This window comes from Papaver somniferum, chromosome 3 (assembly GCF_003573695.1).
Source record: "Papaver somniferum cultivar HN1 chromosome 3, ASM357369v1, whole genome shotgun sequence".
NCBI classification, from domain to species: domain Eukaryota; kingdom Viridiplantae; phylum Streptophyta; class Magnoliopsida; order Ranunculales; family Papaveraceae; genus Papaver; species Papaver somniferum.
Genome location: NC_039360.1, coordinates 33,461,393 through 33,482,419, shown reverse-complemented (window position 1 = coordinate 33,482,419; position 21,027 = coordinate 33,461,393). Strand labels below are relative to the sequence as shown.

General features: G+C 37.0%; 1 protein-coding gene and 1 pseudogene across 3 annotated transcripts; both read left to right on the top strand.

Moving 5' to 3' along the window:
• LOC113359267 overlaps positions 1–21,027 on the top strand; it is a 72,546-nt pseudogene that overhangs the window by 15,125 nt on the left and 36,394 nt on the right.
• On the top strand, positions 11,399–20,717 carry LOC113355789 (signal peptide peptidase-like 2). 3 transcript variants are annotated; one of them, XM_026598737.1, is made up of 14 exons: positions 11,399–11,579; positions 11,831–11,989; positions 12,791–12,902; positions 13,041–13,154; positions 15,651–15,793; positions 17,276–17,383; positions 17,755–17,789; positions 17,894–18,050; positions 18,568–18,621; positions 18,690–18,782; positions 19,572–19,714; positions 19,966–20,036; positions 20,206–20,289; positions 20,490–20,717. In XM_026598737.1, exons 1-14 carry the CDS (start codon positions 11,451–11,453, stop codon positions 20,585–20,587), a joined length of 1,500 nt encoding a protein of 499 aa, XP_026454522.1. In that variant the 5' UTR covers positions 11,399–11,450; the 3' UTR covers positions 20,588–20,717. The 3 variants fall into 3 exon arrangements, with proteins under 3 accessions (XP_026454522.1, XP_026454521.1, XP_026454523.1); XM_026598736.1 differs by having other exon boundaries at positions 17,276–17,455; XM_026598738.1 differs by lacking the exon at positions 17,276–17,383 and having other exon boundaries at positions 11,400–11,579.

Below are 21,027 nucleotides of genomic sequence, written 5' to 3'. Positions count from 1 at the left end.
GATAAGAATCAAACTCCAATCATTAGATTTAATCAGTACTAACACATGGAGTTAATGGATTAGACACAGAAATCGAAAAACAATGAAGAACTTTCAACCGATTTGATCGCCTGAGTTAACCCCGATTTACAGAGCTCTCTCCCTAAACAGTAAATTGATTTTTAATTGTTTGTAGTAGGAGGAGATGGGAAAACAAAATTATAAAATAAAGACCCAAATGCGATTTTTATTTTTATAACAACAAACATACTTGAATGGTTTTCTTGTTTGATTTTGATATTGCTTATGACCATCTCGAGTCTGAAACTTTATACTAAAAGAAATCCAATTGGATCGGTCGAAAGGAAGACCGAAGGGAGGGAGTCCTTTTTATGCCAACTTTTTTGTAAAATGAAACCTAACACAAATGAGCAATTAGATAAAAAAAATTGAATAGAATATTCCTAAAAGATTCCCGTCACTAGTAAAATTCTGTGTGGTTTCTTTGGTTACTTTTTCACGAGACAAAATTGTTCCTCCCTTTAATCCAATAACTATAACTCTTTAAGTATCATATTTTTCAGGGTCATAGTCATTATGTAGTCATGAAAAGTGATACTTTCACTCGGTTTCAGGAAAAATGAAACTTACCCCCCGTTTCAGAGAAAAGTGGTACTTTCGCCCATGTTTCAGGAAAAGTGGTACTTTCGCCCTGTTTAAGGGAAATGTGATACTTTCGCCCCGTTTCAGGAAAAGTGATACTTTCACTTTTTCAATTTGGAAAATTGAAACTTTGAAAGTATCTCTTTTTCTGTAACAGAGGTAGTATATGCCTAAAAATATTGTTAAAAAATGCATAATGAATTATGGAGCCACCACAAAGGATGCATAACATTTTATATTGGTAGGTTTCTAAAAGACCTACAAACTAATACCGCAAGTGCACGGTGTCGATTGAAGCTAATGTGCAAATACGGGTCGATCCACAGAGACTTGGTGTGTGTGATTGAAGCTTAAGGTTTCACTAAAACTGAGTTGTAACAAAGAGTCTTGGTTGTGTTAAAACACACTTGAAATGATGGCAGTGACTGAACTGAAAAAAAACAGTAGAATGTAAAGCAAGTAAACAGGAACATGCTAGGGCTTTTGAATCCACTTCTTGATCCTAAACTAAGGCAGATCCTAATCAAATCATGTTCTTGCTTCATCTCAAGGAAGATTATGTATGATTTACTTAAATAATCTTACTAACTTACCGCTAGCATCAACTGTCTTCTCACAGTACAGCTGATCACAGGCTTGTTTGGTCAACCAGTTATCTAACAATCCGCATTGGTGGAAGGTTAATCCTCTAAGTTCTCTAGTTCACCCCTAGCATTGAGTGTCTTATTACAGCACACTCAATCACAGGTGCATTTGATCACTAAGTTTACTAACTTCCCTACTTCAATTAAGCACATCCCTTCAAATGGACTGAATCCTTAGCTACTCTCACTCTTACACCCCTAGAATCCGATGTCTTCTTACAGCACAGCTGATCACAGGTGTATTCACTCAACTAGCCAATTATCAATCCTACTTAGTTTCAGCACTACAAGAACAGTGACATGAACAAGGACTATCCTAGCTTACAATTCAAGAGTATCATCTAACCCCTAGCAAATGGAGTTAGAACATAATGAAATTAAATGACAATAGAATTGAAATTGTTTAAAACATTACACCCTCACTTTCTATTTATAGTCAGAACACCCAATTATGGTTTTTACACCCCACCCCCAAATTTAACAAAATTAGGGTTTATAGGAATTTGGGGAAAACTCACCATACCCTATGAATTGTTGTCCCCTCTGAAAATTGACGCCAACCCATGCTCCCAACTTGACTATTCTACGAACCCATCAATTTCTTGCGTCTCTGAAAGCCGTCTGCCATTTGTACTCAAACCTTAGTTCTGTTAGATGTATCTCATAGGTGATGAATGAGATAGAGGTGAGAGAGATAGAGTCTAGAGTGATGGGTCTTGGTTTCTGGGATGTTGGGTGAAGGTGGAAATGGTGAAGCTCGAGGTGGAGGCAGAGAGCAGTTCTGCCATGGTCGGGGAAGAAGAAAGAAATTTGGGGAAGAGAAGATCGATGGGAAGAAGGGAAGGGATTGTTTGGGTGAAGGGTATAGGTTCCGATGCTAGGGTGTGAAGCGGGGATAGCGAACTTTGATGCACAGCGAGTAAAGAGCGTTGGATGATCCCATATAGATTGAATCGAACGGCTACGATGGAGAGGTATGTAGCGACCGTTGGATTATGAGATACAACAAAACTGACGGCTTCAGATGGAGTTAGGTACTATGGTGTTTGACAGGAGCTTTGGATTTTGATGCACAATGATGAGCTGGCCGTTGGATGATGAGATGGATCCAATCTGACGGCTCTCATGGAAATGGGTATGGATAACGGAAATGGATTTGGGTAAGAGTTTTGAGCCTTGGGTATGCCAAGCCCATATCTTCTTTAAGAACAATTCTTCCTCTTCAAGCCCACTTCTAGTTGATCCGGCTCTTGCAAACATCATTCTTCGCTTCCTCCTAGCGAGAGTCTTTGCCGTTTCTTTGCTCTTTTCGCTCAGTGAGATAACCAGGCTTTATTTAGTACCTAAAAATGCAAAATTAATTAAGAAAAGTATTTATTCTTGAAAACAACGAAAACACAGAATATGGGACAAAATGTAGAATTAATGCACAAAAGATGAGTTAAACGCCAAGAAAAATATATAGAAATATGTACTTTTTAGCACTCATCAAATACCCCCAAACCTGAATTTTACTTGTCCTCAAGTAAAACAAAACTAAGGAAATCCTACGTATACCACTGTCGCTGGTCTCTCGATTGCATTTAGCGAATGAAATAAGCCTTTTAAACCACTAAGTGTCCCTAGTGGACGAGTGAAGTCTCGTGAAGGTTTTCTTAGAACGTACCTACAAAGTTCTAGGCCAAAATATAAGCTCAGATTCCATCAAATGTGACATGTGCAAGTCAGTTTAAGCTCACAGCAAAATGGAGATGTCAATCTAGCTATCAAAGGCACAATCCTAGCACTGATAGCAAATAAAGACATGTGATAAGAGTGTAAAGTGTATCTACACATGTGTAAAGAAAGATCGGATGTTATGACTACTAATCACCAAGAGATAGTTTCTCAGGATAAGAACAGAGGTCGAAATCTAGCTAGCTGTCCGGACTTTACGAGAATTGTGAATGAGTAGGATGTGTTTCACAATTACTCGCGTTGTACATCAATGGCATACACCCTCCTTTCTTATTACAATGAAACAACAAAATGACTCTTTACATGACTCTTATTTACATCGACTACTCTCTTTTATTTTTGGAACAAGAGAGGATGGAATTGATAAATACTTGATTTTTTATTTTTTTTTTTGATAAGGAAACACTTTTGATACATAAGAAAAAAGAAACAAAAAATTACATGACATTTTGCAAGAGGTAGCCCTTTTTGATGCACCCAGTTAAATTCGATGGTTGTTTTTCTTAATGTAACCTCCACCTTCTATCCCAACCAACCAAAGAACAAGCTAGTCAAGTTTCTTTCAGTATTCTAAAGTGATTGGAAACTAAAACTTCCGATAGAACACCTCAAGGATGAGGCTATACATGTATTGGTAGATCGTGCGCGTGCAAGTTTCTTATCACTATGTGAATTGTGCTAGAATCAGGGGTGCCTAAATATCTAGACTAAGATTCCTTATGTTTACATACATGCACAAGAGTCAACATTTCAAGGTAAATGAGCTCCATTTTTATGTTTTTTCAATTTTTTATTTTTTTCAAAAAGAAGGAGTTCTTGTTTTCAATTATGGCATATTATCAAAGTATCTACTTTTCACCCCCAAACCTAAACTAAACATTTTCCTCAATGTTTCAAAATATGAACAAAATTATAATACAACATATGAAGAGGATCATGTTGAGTAGAGAAAAAGGAAAGAGAATACCCGATTTCGGCGAAAGCAATATTAGAACTCCGTTATTCAAGGAAAGAATCCAACATATGTCAGCTGAGATCATATTGGATTAGCAAAATATATACAAAAGGAACAAAAGGGTTTTAAGAAATTTTCTATACTGGATTATATACAAAAAATTCACCATACACTAACAATCTAAAGAGTTGAGGATCAACCCAAAAGACGAAGTGTAGAGGTTTCAACAACTTCACACAAATATAACAGGAAATAAACGCAAGTGAAACTGTGAAACAAAATGAGCTACCCCCAAACCTGGATTTTTCAACGGATAAAATTTTGGAAACAAAATCTCGCAGTTTTGGGGGTTCATCATGTACAAGGTCTAACTCAAAGTGAACTGTGCTAGGGACGGGCAAACATGCTAATTCCAACTGTGGTTCCTCAAATGTATTATACTTAGATGCAAAATAGTCCAAAAGTACTTGGGAAGCACACAGTTCCAAACCTAGATTAGGGACTCTCAGAAAAGTCGGTTTGACAATATGGGTACAAACCAAATCTAGGTTGGGTGGAAGGCCATCAGATTGTGACTTATGTAGGAAGATAGGCATATCATTATTAATCACATCAACATCTCCTAAGTCTTCTACACGTGTCACAACATGCTCACAATCATCAAACAAATTGGAAAGATCACAATCAGAGTCATCAACATCATCAACAAATTTATTCTCATGCATCGGCAAATCAGGAGAAATATCACAATGTGACCTAGGTAGAGAATCAGACACATCAAATATATTTTCATGCATATTAGCATTAGTGTCTACAGAAGATTCAACTATTCCTATGTCATGCTCATCTTCGCAGAATAATTGTACGAATCCCATGTCAATATCAAAATCATATGAATTACAATGAGTATTAGAAAAAACAACATTCATGAAGGTCGAGGGCGAGCCATATGTTTTTGAACCAACAGGTTCCACAATATTTTCATGTTCTTCTAACATATCATCATAATCATTATAATCATCATCATGGTAGCATGCATATTGGTCCTCATTAACAGTGGTGGTGTCATTAGTCGATTCATGTTCCTCTAAATTAGTTTCATATTCAACATCATTTACAAGAATGGGACTAGACACTTCATTAGGGACAACATACATTTCCTCATGAATTTTCTCCTTTTGTAGGTGAAGCAAAATCCGATCTAAACATGCCTGAATTCGTGATGTAGATCTATCAAAGTTTTGCTTACTGAGTCTTAAAGCTTCTGTGGTGGAGTCTAAATTCATGGGAGTACAAAATTCTTCATGTTCAAATTGTGGTGAATGGTACATGTGTGCATGGTCATTAGGGTTTACAAAATATTGATCACAACCCTCAAAGGATTGATTATGGTCCCAATAACTACCATTCTCACAATTTATGGGCATTTCATACCTTGGATTTTCTCTAGATTGCCTAAAATTATGCAAAATATGACAATTCTCAACAAGGTGGTCTAAACTACCACATGCGGGACATGCATAGATTTCAGGTTGCCTAAGAAAATTAGATGTGACAGATTCCTCATGTGATTGCATTTCTAAAGCTGCGATTCAAGCTTCTAATTGATCGATCAGTGATGATTGTGTGAGTGAGGCACTAGCAAAATGTTTATTTTCATGTTGTGGTGAATGATGCATGTGTGAATAGTTATTAGGGTTCATGTATTGAGGCTCGGGACTTTGAAAATGTCCATAATAATTCCTAGAACTATTGACATCATGGTCTATGGGAGGTTCATAACGTGGAGTATGTCCATACACAAGTTCTCTAAGGGATTTGTTGTATTCCCCAACTGTAGACCAAGATCTAGACATGATTGGGCTCAAAAGCTAAGTAACTATATTACAAAGCCCAAAATTTGGTTTTTAATGGGTTTGGATTTTTGGGAAAAATTTGGTTTTCATGGGTAACATTTGGTTTTGTCGGGTTTGAAAAGAAATTTGGTTTTTAATGGGTTTTAGAAAATTTGGACCTAATGGGAAAAGAAAACACTTTGGTTTATTGGGTTTTGAAAACTTTGGTTTTAGACTTTGAAGACAAAGCCCATTTGGGAGCTTTTGGTTTTGATGGGAGCAAATTTGGTTTTAAAGAGGTAGAAAAATTTGGTTTTTAATTGGGAGCAAAAATTTTGGTTTTAGTATTGGGAGCAAGAATTTTGGTTTTAGTGTTGGGAGCAAGCCCACATTGGTGGGAGAAATTGCTTTTCCAAGGGAAGGTGAACTAAGCCCACAATGTGTATGCAAACTGAAGCCCAATGTAGCTTTTGAAATAGCCCAACTGTTGCTTGTTTGGTCTGAGGCCCAGTTGGGCTTTCAAAAGTTCAGTTTTTCTAATTTAAAACTACAGGCCCAAATCAATCGAACACCACAAGCCCACAAGCAATTAAACAAACAAGCCCACAAGAAATTTATTACAAACCCAACAGAAAAATGGAAAAAATTATTACAAGCCCACAAATTAAAAATGGAAGCCCACAGGTTGGGTTCTCTTAATGGGTTTAGGCTTACTTGCTTAAGCACAACCTAGCTGCTCAGTTTGGTTGCAAAAGCCCAGTTGGGCTTTGGATCACAACAACAACAGCTCCAGCAGAGGCAGTGCAAAGTATGCAGTGCAGCAAGGTAACAAGAGGGGTAGTTCAGCAGCAACAGAGGCTGGCAGCAGCAGAGGCTGGCAGCAGCAACAGGAACAGCACAGAAGCAAGCTGCACAGGCCAGCAGCACAGGGAAGAGGAAGAAAGTAGCAGCAAGTGGCACGCCCAGCTGCAACTCAATCAGCAGCAACAGCAAGGGCTCAGCCAAGCAAAACAGAGTCACAACAGCACAGCAACAGGAGCACCTGGAAAGCTCAACAGAAGCTGTCAAGAACAGCAAGAACAACAAGGGAAAATGATGCAAAGATGAAAAATTATGCAAAAATGAAAATGCAAGTTATGATGCACTAAATGCTTATACTAAGATGCAAATGATTACACTAATATGCAGATGCAGATGTTTACAATGATAGACTAAGTTACAGTTAAAACAATTAAACTAATACCGCAAGTGCACGGTGTCGATTGAAGCTAATGTGCAAATACGGGTCGATCCACAGAGACTTGGTGTGTGTGATTGAAGCTTAAAGTTTCACTAAAACTGAGTTGTAACAAAGAGTCTTGGTTGTGTTAAAACACACTTGAAATGATGGCAGTGACTGAACTGAAAAAACAGTAGAATGTAAAGCAAGTAAACAGGAACATGCTAGGGCTTTTGAATCCACTTCTTGATCATAAACTAAGGCAGATCCTAATCAAATCATGTTCTTGCTTCATCTCAAGGAATATTATGGATGATTGACTTAACTAATCTTACTAACTTACCCCTAGCATCAACTATCTTCTCACAGTACAGCTGATCACAGGCTTGTTTGGTCAACCAGTTATCTAGCAATCCGCATTGGTGGAAGGTTAATCCCCTAAGTTCTCTAGTTCACCCCTAGCATTGAGTGTCTTATTACAGCACACTCAATCACAGGTGCATCTTATCACTAAGTTTACTAACTTCCCTACTTCAATTAAGCACAACCCTTCAAATGGACTGAATCCTTAGCTACTCTCACTCTTACACCCCTAGAATCCGCTGTCTTCTTAAAGCACAGCTGATCACAGGTGCATTCACTCAACTAGCCAATTATCAATCCTACTTAGTTTCAGCACTACAAGAACAGTGACATGAACAAGGACTATCCTAGCTTACAATTCAAGAGTATCATCTAACCCCTAGCAAATGGAGTTAGAACATAATGAAATTAAATGACAATGGAATTGAAATTGTTTAAAACATTGAACTGAAATTGAAACAACATTAACAGTTGAGGTCCTGGCTATTCCAAGCCTCTTGGTGGTGCTCTGGCTAATCCATGCATCCAAATGGTGCTCTGGCTAATCAGGGTATGCCCAAAACATTACACCCTCACTTTCTATTTATAATCAGAACACCCAATTAGGGTTTTTACACCCCACCCCCAAATTTAACAAAATTAGGGTTTATAGGAATTTGGGGAAAACTCACCATACCCTCTGAATTGTTGTCCCCTCTGCAAATTGACGCCAACCCATGCTCCCAACTTGACTATGCTACGAACCCATCAATTTCTTGCGTCTCTGAAAGCCGTCTGCCATTTATACTCAAACCCTAGTTCTGTTAGATGTATCTCATAGGTGATGAATGAGATATAGGTGAGAGAGATAGAGTCTAGAGTGATGGGTCTTGGTTTCTGGGATGTCGGGTGAAGGTGGAAATGATGAAGCTCGAGGTGGAGGCAGAGAGCAGTTCTGCCATGGTCGGGGAAGAAGAAAGAAATTTGGGGAAGAGAAGATCGATGGGAAGAAGGGAAGGGATTGTTTGGGTGAAGGGTATAGGTTCCGATGCTAGGGTGTGAAGCGGGGATAGCGAACTTTGATGCACAGCGAGTAAAGAGCGTTGGATGATCCCATATAGATTGAATCGAATGGCTACGATGGTGAGGTATGTAGCGACCGTTGGATTATGAGATACAACAAAACTGACGGCTTCAGATGGAGTTAGGTACTATGGTGTTTGACAGGAGCTTTGGATTTTGATGCACAATGATGAGCTGGCCGTTGGATGATGAGATGGATCCAATCTGGCGGCTCTCATGGAAACGGGTATGGATAACGGAAATGGATTTGGGTAAGGGTTTTGGGCCTTGGGTATGCCAAGCCCATATCTTCTTTAAGAACAATTCTTCCTCTTCAAGCCCATTTCTAGCCTTTTGGTCTTGCGCACAACATTCTTCGCGGCTTCCTTGTGTGATTCCTCTTGGCTTCCATCACTTTTCTGCTCTTTTCCGCTCCGCAATTCATCCAAACTTTATTTGGTACCTAAAAATGCAAAATTAATTAATAAAAATATTTATTCTTGAAAACAATGAAAATACAGAATATGGGTTAAAATGGAGAATTAATGTACAAAAAATGAGTTAAATGCCAAGAAAAATATATAGAAATATGCACTTTTTAGCACTCATGCCCAAAACATTACACCCTCACTTTCTATTTATAATCAGAACACCCAATTAGGGTTTTTACACCCCACCCCCAAATTTAACAAAATTAGGGTTTATAGGAATTTGGGGAACCGGTGTACCGGACTGAACCTGGAAAAACCGGTCCGGAACTGAACATGAACTGGAGTAGACGATACATGGACCGGGACTGAAACTTGAGAACCGAAGTAGACCGGTACATGCATTGGTTTTGGGGGACTATTGGCTTGTGCAGGACCAAAAAATCCGGTTGATATCAATCGTTAGATTTTTTAATTATTTTTTAATCTTGGTCGTCCATCCTAGGTATTTGAGTCATATTATCTATCGATTCATCTTTTCTTATTCATTTTTCTTCTTCTTCAAAGCTACACCGAAGAGGAGATGGCGACACTGAAGATTGAATAGGAGAATCTGTTATTTTTGATATAACCCAACTTGATCCACATCCAACAGCAGCTCCTTCACCAGCTGACTCTGAATCCAGATCTTTTCTACATCTACCAGCTGTTGAAGATGGAGATTAAATGAAGATGATTATGCTGATGAAGAAAAAGAATCTAAGGATCTGAAAATGGTGAAGGTAACGGAGATTTAAGATTTGTAAAGGAAGAAAAGTTGATTGTTTATGTCAATTGATTAATGGGTTGGTGACTAATCGAAGATGAAGTTATATTACGAATGATTTGAGAAATCAGAGAAGAAGAATTGAAGTTAGGGTTTTGAATTTGGTGTTGTTGGAGCGAGAATAGAAGATTGGGTTTATTTCTTACTGCAATTGAAGGAATTACTGGCTCGATTGATCTATGATTGTCTTATTTAGGGTTCTGAAATAAACGTTTCTTTTTCTTCTTCTATATATTCTGTTGATTTTAAGTTTTTTATCGGTAAGAATCGTATCTTTTTGTGTGTATACTGCTTGTTCAAAGTGTTTTTATCTTTGGATTTGGGTTTTTTGGATTTTAAATTGGTTGGATGGTGAATGTTAAACTGTAATGGATATGAATCTGTGCCAAGTTGCGGCCAACGTTTGATTTACTGCCAGGGGTTTGAGTTATTTTTCATATGGCAGCAAGATGAAATGTTGAGATCGATTTCTGTAGGAAACAAGAACTGATGCTGGTGTAAAATCTACAGCTGCAATGTGAGACAGGGAAGTAAAGATTGGTTATGGATAAAAACCCGATACCGGTCTAGAATCGGACCGGTACCACCGGTACAGGTACGTCATCTGTACAAGTACAGGTACAAATCCTCAAAATGAGGCACCAATCAACTCCAAGTACAAATACCGGGTTCATAAGAAACCCGAATTGTACCGGTTCATGTGCAGCCTTAATTACGTTGTTCCGTCTATCTTCGCTCGGCCTTACCCACCAACGCTGTATATACGTCTCCAAAACATAGATGATGCTTGATGCGCACCAACAACTTCATCATTACCTACATAAATAAAAGCAGTTGTAAGATCAATTTTTTTCTTGTTTACTAAAATTCCTAATAACCATCTTGAATTGAATTAAGAGAAAAAAATTTAAGTAGTAGATGGATAACAAAATCAAAGAATTTGAGTAGTAGAGAGATAATAAAATCAATAAAATTCAACTGATTGAGACTAAGGTATGTTTGAGAATAAGAGAATTTTTTTTTAAAATATCTATTGGGATCTAACGATGGAGAAGATAGAACCTTCAAGAATAACAGATGATTACGATGAGGTGTGAGAAAGGCGTAAAAAAAATCAAACAATATTAATATGAAAACTCAGTTTGCGTAAGGCGTCGCTTAACAATAATTAAGCTAGAGCAAGCCAAAAGCAACACCATAGTACTAGCAAAACAATTGGCGTTCGCCGAGCGAAAGAAAGAAGCAAATGCGGCAAACCTTTGTGAGCATAAGTTCTCTCCGAAAGCATGTCAATCCCTATGTTGGGCAGAGCTGAATATCTTCTATTCGCATAGAGAATTTCCTCGTCTTACTGTCGAGTACCCCAACGACAACAGCATGTCTTAGAAGGAGATGAGAGGTGGAGCCAAGTGGACCCACTAACGTAAGTATATGCCGATGGCAAGATTTACTGCTGGAAAAGTAATTTATACTAGTAATTTAGATAGGAACAATCTCCATTTCTTGGCCCTCCCTAATCACTCCATGATGCAAAGTGGAGGGGAAATACAGGTAAAGAAATAAAAGGTTCTCTAGCTCCAATCTTCTTGAGGACAGGTGTCTAGTTATTAAACTACCCGATACATGGTAGGGCGGGAAACATAACTCAACCCAAATATACACAATATATATATATATATATATCCATCCACCAGGGCCAGGGGAGGTGATTCTTCTTCAACCTTTTATTTCTCTCCCATAGGGTTTCTATGTGATCAACAATGGCGTTATCATCTACTATTATTAATTTATTACTTTATTTTTTAAGTTTCAATTTTTATTCCCCTTTTGTTGTTGCTGTTGATGAAAACAAAACAAAACCTAGTTTCTGCCATAACCAGTTCCAATCGGTAAGATCAATCATTCTTATTTACGGATCACAATTTTAATTTGTGTATTTGTTGAGCATTTTGATATGTAACTTTCTATACATTTCTTTTAGACATTTCAAATCTTATTGGATAGGTGGACGTTTTTGTTTTTGGATTAGGAATTTAAGATCGTGCATGGATTCAGGATTTTGAGAGATGTTGAGAGACTGTGATGTTAAGCTAGGCTTCTAAAATGTCTCTCTGTAACCCCCTAATTTTCTGTTTTTTAGGTTCTAGTGAGGAATTGGGTCGATGGTGTAGAGCGTGAATACATCGAAGGATTAAGTGGTGAATTTGGTTCCGTTTTGCCCATGGAGGAAAAGAAAGCTCGTCGATTGCCTGCTGTTCTCTCAAACCCCTTGAATGGATGTACCCTACCCTCCTCAAAGGTCATCTTTAATCCTTACCTTTTTCTTTATTTGAGGGGCATCATCTATAAGTACTTGGTCTAGTTCGATTTATGCATAATATGGGAAAGATTCCCATCCTACCATACCTTGTACTAACCACTTTTTATTGACTTGTATATGAGATTTGAGTCTAAGAAGCATTCACCTTGAATGTAGCAGTGAAGATTTAGTATGTCTGTAAATCTACAAAGATGTGCAGGGATAGGGTGTTTACTAGTAAACTCTTAGTTTCTGATTTTAAATACCTCAGGGGCTGTGGGTCTAAATGTTACAAATTTTATTTTTATTTTGGTCTTTTTCTGAATTTTGGTGGATTGTCTGATTTATAACTACATGATTAGGAGATTGAGTCATGGACAATAAGATATGGAGGGTGGTTTGCATCGTCATTCTTGCGCAATTATCAAGAAGTTTTACAATCTAGACCCAACTTCCAATGAGAATGCCGTATGAGAATGCGAACAACTTTTTAGTTCAATATCTAAAATCTTGAATTTTTTGGAATGTGCCATTTCTATTTTGCTGCTCTTGGTTCTAGCATAGATCATGGACCAGTGTGTTGGTGTAGTTTAACTGTTCCTAGCTAACTCAAAGGCCTTCATATTACCTCCATGTTGGGATGTCACAGAGTTCACACTTAACGTACATACTTTAACCTCATTTCGATCAGCAGGCAATCGTTTTCTATGCCAAATAGTGTTATTAAGTTAGTTACGTCAATTATTATTTCATTTTAGATGATGTATGTCCTTTATCTCAACAAATCTGTCTGCTTCCCAGTTATCAAATTCCATTGCGTTGTCTGCACGGGGAGATTGTGAATTCATGGAGAAGGCACAAGTTTCACAGTCAGGGGATGCTGCTGGCTTACTGGTGATAAATGACGAGGAAGGTAGCCATATATTTAGCATTACTGTCTGATCCAAATCTGATGCTTAATCCAGCATTAGGTGATGGTTCTTTAGTAAATTTCTGACCTTCTCATCATATAGTTTCTGAAGTGCTTCTGAACTTTCTTTTTCCCTTACAGATATTTTCGAGATGATGTGTTCTGAGAATGCTGTAAATATTATGATTCCTGTTGTGATGATCCCGGCCTCGGGAGGAAAACAGATTAAAGAATCAATCGCCTCTAAAGGGAAAGGTGAGCCCTTAGATTCATGTGCTTTGTTAGTAAATCATGTATTTAGTTCCCCGTGGCATAAAAACGAATTTCTTTGACATTCACAAATTTAACTAACTATCTGCTCTACTTGGAAGCCTACCTTTTGTGCATTGCCCTTCCTGCCGACTTCTATTTTACTTATTTAGTCTCGGTTATACAAAACTTTGTTACTTATGCTGTTGTAGCACCAAATATTCAAAGTCATCGTGTTTGGAGTCTTTTGCCAAACTTATAGTAGTTCCATCTTATTATTTTCCTGTAAGACTGCGATCAAAATGAAATTGCTTACCTAAGGGTATCTTGAAAGATAATAAACTTTCGTAAAAACAACTGGAGCGTTAAAGAACATGACATTAGTAAATTAAATTTGTACCCATACCAAATCAGCAACAGTACACACTTAATAATTGATAACTCGTAATATATTGTTTTTCCACAAGTTACTACTTATCTACAAAGAAAATGAGGAAACCTAATATCATCTCATAGAATCACTTCTGGTTGCAGGACTGTGCAACTTAAGCGTGCACATTCCTGTAAGTATGATAGCAACGAAGTGGGTATTCAACATAATTGTGCTTGCTTGGGCTGAAAATGAAAGGTTATTGTTTTTCGCCACTCTTCTGTTTTGAACCATAATATTGGGCATACCAAAATCTTCTAAGGCATACTGAATGAAGACAAAAAAGGTTGTGAAATAGCAAAATCAGATAACCCTTTAACCCAAATTTTTTTAATGGAAAATCTGCCCTTTACGTATTAGTGTTAATAATCTTGATTAGTGATTAAATATTTTGTTTAGTTATTAAAATAATTTTCAGAATTATAAGAGTTGTTTAGATGAAAAATTTGAGGAAAAAAAATCAAAATTTTGGTTTGGTTAAGAAGGAGAGAAAGAGAAGGAGAAAGTGAGAAAATTCTAATTCTTGATTCAATGGAGGATGAGGAGGGTCATATATCATCTAAAAAACCTAGGAAAATCCACATCAACGATACCAATGATTCCCAAACCATTGGAGGATGAAAAGGTTCGACTTACATTTATGAGCCGAACCGATCCCTTTATGAACAGTTCGGCTAGCTGAAACTGTTTAGGTATGCGCCGAACATTTGCTAGACACTAGTTCGGCTTGTATAAAATTTTCTTAGAAAGCCGAACCTATTCCTGAGAATTCTGGAATAAAAAATGTTAATGGTTCGGCTTATATAATGAAAATCGTATCAGCCTAACTGTTCATATACACTTTCAGGCTGAAAATTTGAAGAACCGTTCGGCTTAAAAAACAACAACATTGTGCGCCGAACTTAGGTTCGGCTCACAACGCAACTAAATTATGCGCCGAACCAAGGTTTGGCTCACAACTCACCTAAATTATGCGCTGAAACTTGATCTGAAACCTGGATATTGACAACTAATGAACAGTTCGGCAAGCTGAAAGTGTTATTGTTATGAGCCGAACCAACTAGTTCGGCTTGTTTAAAAATATCATAATGAGCCGAACCTAGTCCTGTGTGATCTGGAAGAAAATTTATGTGAGGTTCGGCTCATAGATGTAAGCCGAACTGTTCATCAATGGGTTGGTTCGGCTCATAGATGTAAGCCGAACCTATTCCTGAGAGTTCAGGAATAAAAAATGTTAATGGTTCAGCTTATATAATGAAAATCGTAGATTTTAACACATTAAAATCAAGTAGATCTTCATCTTCAAGAGAATGAAAATACGAAGATAACGCAAAAAGAATGAGGTCATTCCGACATTGGACGAAGAAGTTATGATCAAAACAAGATCGAAAGAATTCAGTCTACAGCTGGAAGTTCGGCTGATAACTCATCAGCACGAGTCAGCCGAACCTAAAGCCTATAAATCAATATTTTCGAAGTGTTTAAGGGTGTATAGGTCATTGCATACCCATTAGACACCCCTTATCAATACATCCTGGTTAGGAAAATGACTTTGTATGCCTATAAAGTTTTTGGTATGCCCAATATTATGGTTCTTTGTTTTTCTGATCTAAGTTTTGTGGAGGGTAACAAGTAAAACATGGGCTGTGAAATATCGTACACAGCCCATTACATGGTAAAGACGTGATGACGTCACGGTTCAAAGGGCAAAATGACCTGTCTGAGAGTACATTCTACTCGACGATTGCCTGATGTTAAATTCACTTCTAACAAGTTATAACCTGTTTTGGAGGATATGCTTATCCATCCCAGGTAACAATATTTGAAGGCTGAACGTACCCTCTGAATTCGCAAAATGTTTGTATAATTTCGTTCTTTCAAGAGCTTCACACTATGAATAAAGATTACATTTAGAGTGTTGTTCGTCTTACTCTAATACTTTTATGTCTATTTGCATTTTGTGATCTTGATATCGCATTGCACATTTATAATGTTTGTCATTGGCATTGCACATTTATAATGTTTGTTATTGTCATGATCTAATATCAAATTGTTTTTTTTTTTTTTTGTAGTGGAGCTGTTATTATACGCTCCAATTAGTCCTGTTGTGGATGTCTCAGTTGTGTTCTTATGGATGATAGCTGTTGGTTGTGTTATTTTGGCTTCCATTTGGTCAGAATATATTGCATGTGAGCAGCATTGTGATCCTTATCAGGTAACAGACGTTTGGTCTATACTCTGCAAATTAACTTCTTGAATGATTCTTGGTATGAACCAAGATTTTTGATGAAAGTCAAGATTCTTTTTTCAATTATCTTAGAAATCATAGCTGTATACACCTAAAAGGATAATAGAAGTCAAAACATGAAACCTCCGTATTCGTCCACGTATGCTGTAGGCTGGGTTGCATAGATACCGGTACGGGTGTCGATATCGATTCATATCTTAGAATCCGATTCGGCATTTTCAAAAATGGCCGATACGGATACCCGGCGGATATGGCATACATATAATTTTATATGAATCAATAATGTATTAGAAGCACACAAATTCAATGTAATCCCAAAAACACTCTTTGTACACCTCTAAAAACACTCTTTGTACACCTCTATCTCACAACATCTCAGCATCACATTGCTAGCAAACTTCGAACTTCCTCTCTGAACCCTCTTTATGAGGGGAGTAAACTCCTTCGTTTTCTTTTTTAAAGTGTTTCTCCATTTCACATGTAAGAAGCACGTGAAAAGCAAGAGACTTTTAGAATAATTAAAGGAAAAAACTTGAAATAAATTAATAAAATTTTGATAAGGCTTTTGATAAGTATCGGAGGATCCGATTCGGGTACCAACATAATCTTCAGGTATCGGCACAACCCAGGCTGTAGGTCTATTTAGAGTTTCTCCCTATCGGCTCACTAACCATAAGAGAAATCCTTCATTTGTCCTCGGAAACTTTGAATAATACCAGTACAATGGTAAAGTCATTGGGTGATGATACCAGTTACCTGATTTCCGAACTCGTCAGCACCAAATTCTTCATCTATCAAAAAAAAAAAAAATTGAATGATTTTTCATTTTTTGCGATAATGTAAAACTTTCTCATTTTTGGAATCTTAAATTTTTTGAACATTGTTAGAAACCTGCAAATTGTAATATCTAACTTGCCCAAATATCTATAAAGCAAAAGTTTCATTAAGATGTTGCATATATGGTGTCTTTAAGTGTTGTTGTGTGTATCTTTTGTTTTGTTGAGCATAAACTGGAAACATGTATAATATTTGAATGCTGTAGCTGATGGCTGCGTAATGACATTTTATACAAATAAGGTGTGGTATGTGTGGTCTAATTGGAAGAGGGGAGCCGTTGCATGAAATCACCATTTCCCTCGGTTCCGATGGGTAAAGGATGAAATAAGATTGAAAATGCATGGATGGCCTTGATATGGAGATAGCTCCAAAAGCACCATGCTGGATCCAATTCCAGCATCTTTACAAAAGAAAAGAAGTAAAATTATAAACCCAACTTGAAATTATTGTTGCATGTGGGTTGTTTCCCTTCAATTGCTTGCCGTTATTCCAAAGTATTACAGTCACATAATTTCCCTAGACTTTCCTATATCATCTCAAATATGAGACAGCAGAACGCAATCTTTATTTGTGGATTACCCTTCTTATCTTTTTTTCTTTTTGGCTTCCTAGGATTCTTCTATTGCTGGGTCAGCTAAAGATGACTCTGAGAAAGATGTGCTAGATATAAGTGTAATGGGTGCTGTATGTTTTATCATTGTAGCATCAACCTTTCTGGTGGTACTATTCTTTTTTATGTCGTCTTGGTTCGTTTGGCTGCTGATCCTGTTCTTCTGCATTGGGGGTACCCAAGTACAATTATTTTTCTTTTTCCCGATAAATTTTTCTTCTTTTGAGACATGTAAAAGTAGTACCTCCAAGTAGCAAGGACAACATCTATCTGAGAAATGGTTGGGTCGCCAAATGATTCTTTTGGCTCAGTGTAAAGTTGGAAATATTGTAGATGATGGGCGTGAGAGAGAATGAGGCATTTGGGATAATTCTGAAAAGTGACCTTTGGCTCCACTTGAGATTTTTTTCTCGTCATGTTTTGATTTAAATGTTACTATATGGAGTTTCCATTGTTCCTCATTCCTTTGTTCCATTTGCAGGGAATGACTGCTTGTGCAATAGCATTGATTTCAAGGTAGGTAATTACGAGCCTCCTTTTATAGTTTCTAAGCACGTCACATTTCAATGGCATTTTTGTTTTCCTTTTCCTTTTCTTATTATTCTTTTATTCTGCTAAAGAGTATCCAGAAACTGCCGTAATCACACCGTCAAACTACCGCTATTTGGGGATGCTACAGTTCTATCTATTGTGGTATTTCCACTCTGTCTAGCATTTGCCATCTTTTGGGTTGTTCACCGGCATGCATCATATTCGTGGTTCTTTCAAGATTTTCTTGTAAGTTCACTCTGGTATCCCCTATGATTTGCTCTACAGACTTGGATCTATTTTGCAATTGGTCATACTGACTCTGTATTCGTGTATGTCCGTATTTCATGCTTTTGCCAACGCGTTAGGGCTTTTATCCATATTAGTCGGCTGTACGATACTCGTACAAACTAACTTGATTGGTCATAATAAACCTCGGTGCGTAGAAAAGCCTAACGTCATCTCCCTCATTTTGTATATAATAACCTTAAACGCAAATGTACATTTTGCGCTCTGAACTATGAAGTTTTGGAACCCTTCTTTATTATGCTAAGATGCTTTCAATTTCTATTACTCCCATAACTGTATGTGAGTTCTCTTTTTCGTTGTCAACTGTAGAATGAGAATGAGTTATAGTCACCATCAGTTCTAATTTTCTAACCCTTGACATATTGCCAAAACTCATGATTAAACTGTTCTTTTTCTTGAATTCTTTAGGTAATTGGGTAGAGCAAAGCCACTTAAGAATTTGTTCTTTTATTGGCAGGGTATTTGTTTGATGATAAATGTCTTACAGCTAGCCCGATTACCAAATATCAAGGTACAAAAGCGATATTTTCTGGATTATGTTAATCTTTAATCCTCCTGTTAATATCCTGCCTTTCACAGGTCGCTGCTGTACTTCTGTCCTGTGCATTTGTCTACGATATATTTTGGGTCTTCATATCGCCATTGTTATTTCATGAAAGTGTTATGGTTGCAGTAAGTGTACATTTTACCAGCTTCTTTTTTTTTTAATCAGTTTTCTTCTTCTCTTATTTAATACAACTTCAGGCTAGTGTGAATCAGCATAATCTTTACCGACATAACTCTTGCTTGACGTTCTTTTCTAGTAGTAGTTTTCTGTTTTTTTATAGACCTGGAATCTTTTGTTTCCATTTTCTTACATTTTCCGAATGTCGTTCTCATGGACTCATTCTGTATCATTTGGATGGCTCTTTCCTCCTTTGATAACTATACTACCTGTAAAAGCTTATGGATTATTGCACGGTTATGATTATAATTGATAACTTGTTTGATTAACATTTACCAATTCTTTTTTATTTAATTTTTATGTGAAGGAAAGCCAGATGGCATTATCTTTTATACTAAAAATGGACTTAGGTGATCTTGAACTTTTTCCCAAATAAAATACAACTCAGTCCGTTCCTTTCATCCTTTTAGCAGTAACCCTATCTGGTCTATGTTTTTGGTTTAGAACCATTCCGGTCCGGTAAAAGTTAAGTTGGATTTGTTTTCCAGTGTAAAAGCGAAGCGTTGAGTCACTGCTAGCTGCAAAATACTGAAATCTTTTTATTTTAATTTTAATTAGCAAACAATTACCATTTGTAAACAGAGTCAAGCATCATAAAATTACTGAACTCTTGGAATTGGTATCTTTATTTGAAACTCGTTGAACATATTAATTTGTTAATCCATGTCCGTATTTGGGTTTTCTACAAAAGCGTTTGAAGCAGATTGCTAGTACTAATAGACGCTTATGATTTATAGGTTGCTCGTGGCAAAAATAGCGGTGGAGAATCCATTCCTATGGTTTTGAGGCTCCCTAAACTTATTGATCCATGGGGTGGCTATAATATGGTAGGCTTTGGTGATGTTATCTTCCCCGGGTTGCTCATCTCATTTGCTTTCAGGTACTTATAAGTTATATCCAACTTCCATAGAACTATTTGAGTACTTCCCCTAAAAGCAGAATTACACGTCGAAGATCTTAAACTTCTATTTTATTTGATTTTGCCTAGAAAGTTGTAAAACATTTTCGTTTGGTGATGCTTTATGAATTACACCACCCTTCTAAAGGTCAATATGCTGATGTTTTTGTATGGGATATGCGGTTACATGCATACTTGATTGATGCAGATATGATAGGGTTTTTTTTTGCTAGGTATGATAGGGCAAATAATAAGGGTTTCAAAGATGGATATTTTCTTTGGTTGACTATTGGCTATGGTTTTGGTAAGTCTTTTATTCTCTTCTTCATTTTATTTTTCGATATATCGTGTCAGTTCTTCTTTTGATTTCTCTTTTTACTATGTGTAGTTCATATTTATGGATCGTTCCCCTGAGTCTGTTGCTGTAACTATAATGTTGCCAATATTTTTTTCATGGATTCTGTTGTTTGCAGGGCTCTTCCTTACATATGTTGGTCTGTATCTAATGAACGGGCATGGTCAACCTGCATTACTCTACCTCGTTCCATGTACATTAGGTATCTATTTAGAGATCATTCGTTTAGGCTAGTAGGTTTTTTTTTTTGGTTCAGGTTAAGCATGCCTAGTCGTTATATCCACATACTTTACACGGCATTCCCACGTTAGTTCCTAATTATTTATTTACAAGAATCATTTCTTTTCTACTGTTGATCTTTTATCTATTATTGAGCGGAAATGTTTAATCATTATCGTCCAGGTACTCTTGTAGTGTTGGGAAAAGTGAGAGGTGAGCTGAGAATGCTGTGGGACTATGATGAAAACGCATCATTGTCTAGACCTCCTGGAGGTGCTTGAAAGAGATCTCGGATATTTTCTTACCACCACTGTCAGGTCGTCAAAGTTTCTTCTCATGTGTGTATACATTGTATATACTAACAGACATTCATTGCTAACAGACTGTAAAATGATAGGTATTCTGGTGGAAGAATTTGCCCATAAAAGTTCTAAAGAAGATGTAAGATATAAATTATACTGTTCGCGTGCTTATTGATAACTGTAAGTCTGTAACCTCCTTGACAATTGCAGAAGAAGTTCAAAACAGCACAATTTGCTTTAAATTGAAGATGACCTATAAGCATCAACACCTAGTTTGATTTTGGAGACCGTTTTGAACAAAGAAGCATCATCAACACCTACTTGACAGTGCTGACACTACCACCTGGTAACTAAAAAGATAGAAAAGGGATCTTAATTCTAAGAGTTAAAACCAGTAGCATCTCAACCATTATCATCTA

Coding starts and splice junctions, on each gene's coding strand:
- LOC113355789 (XM_026598736.1), top strand. CDS start 11,451: ATGGCGTTATCATCTACTATTATTAATTTATTACTTTATTTTTTAAGT. Junction 17,790..17,893: donor GCAATAGCATTGATTTCAAG/GTAGGTAATTAC, acceptor ATTCTGCTAAAG/AGTATCCAGAAACTGCCGTA. Junction 18,051..18,567: donor GGTTCTTTCAAGATTTTCTT/GTAAGTTCACTC, acceptor TTTTATTGGCAG/GGTATTTGTTTGATGATAAA.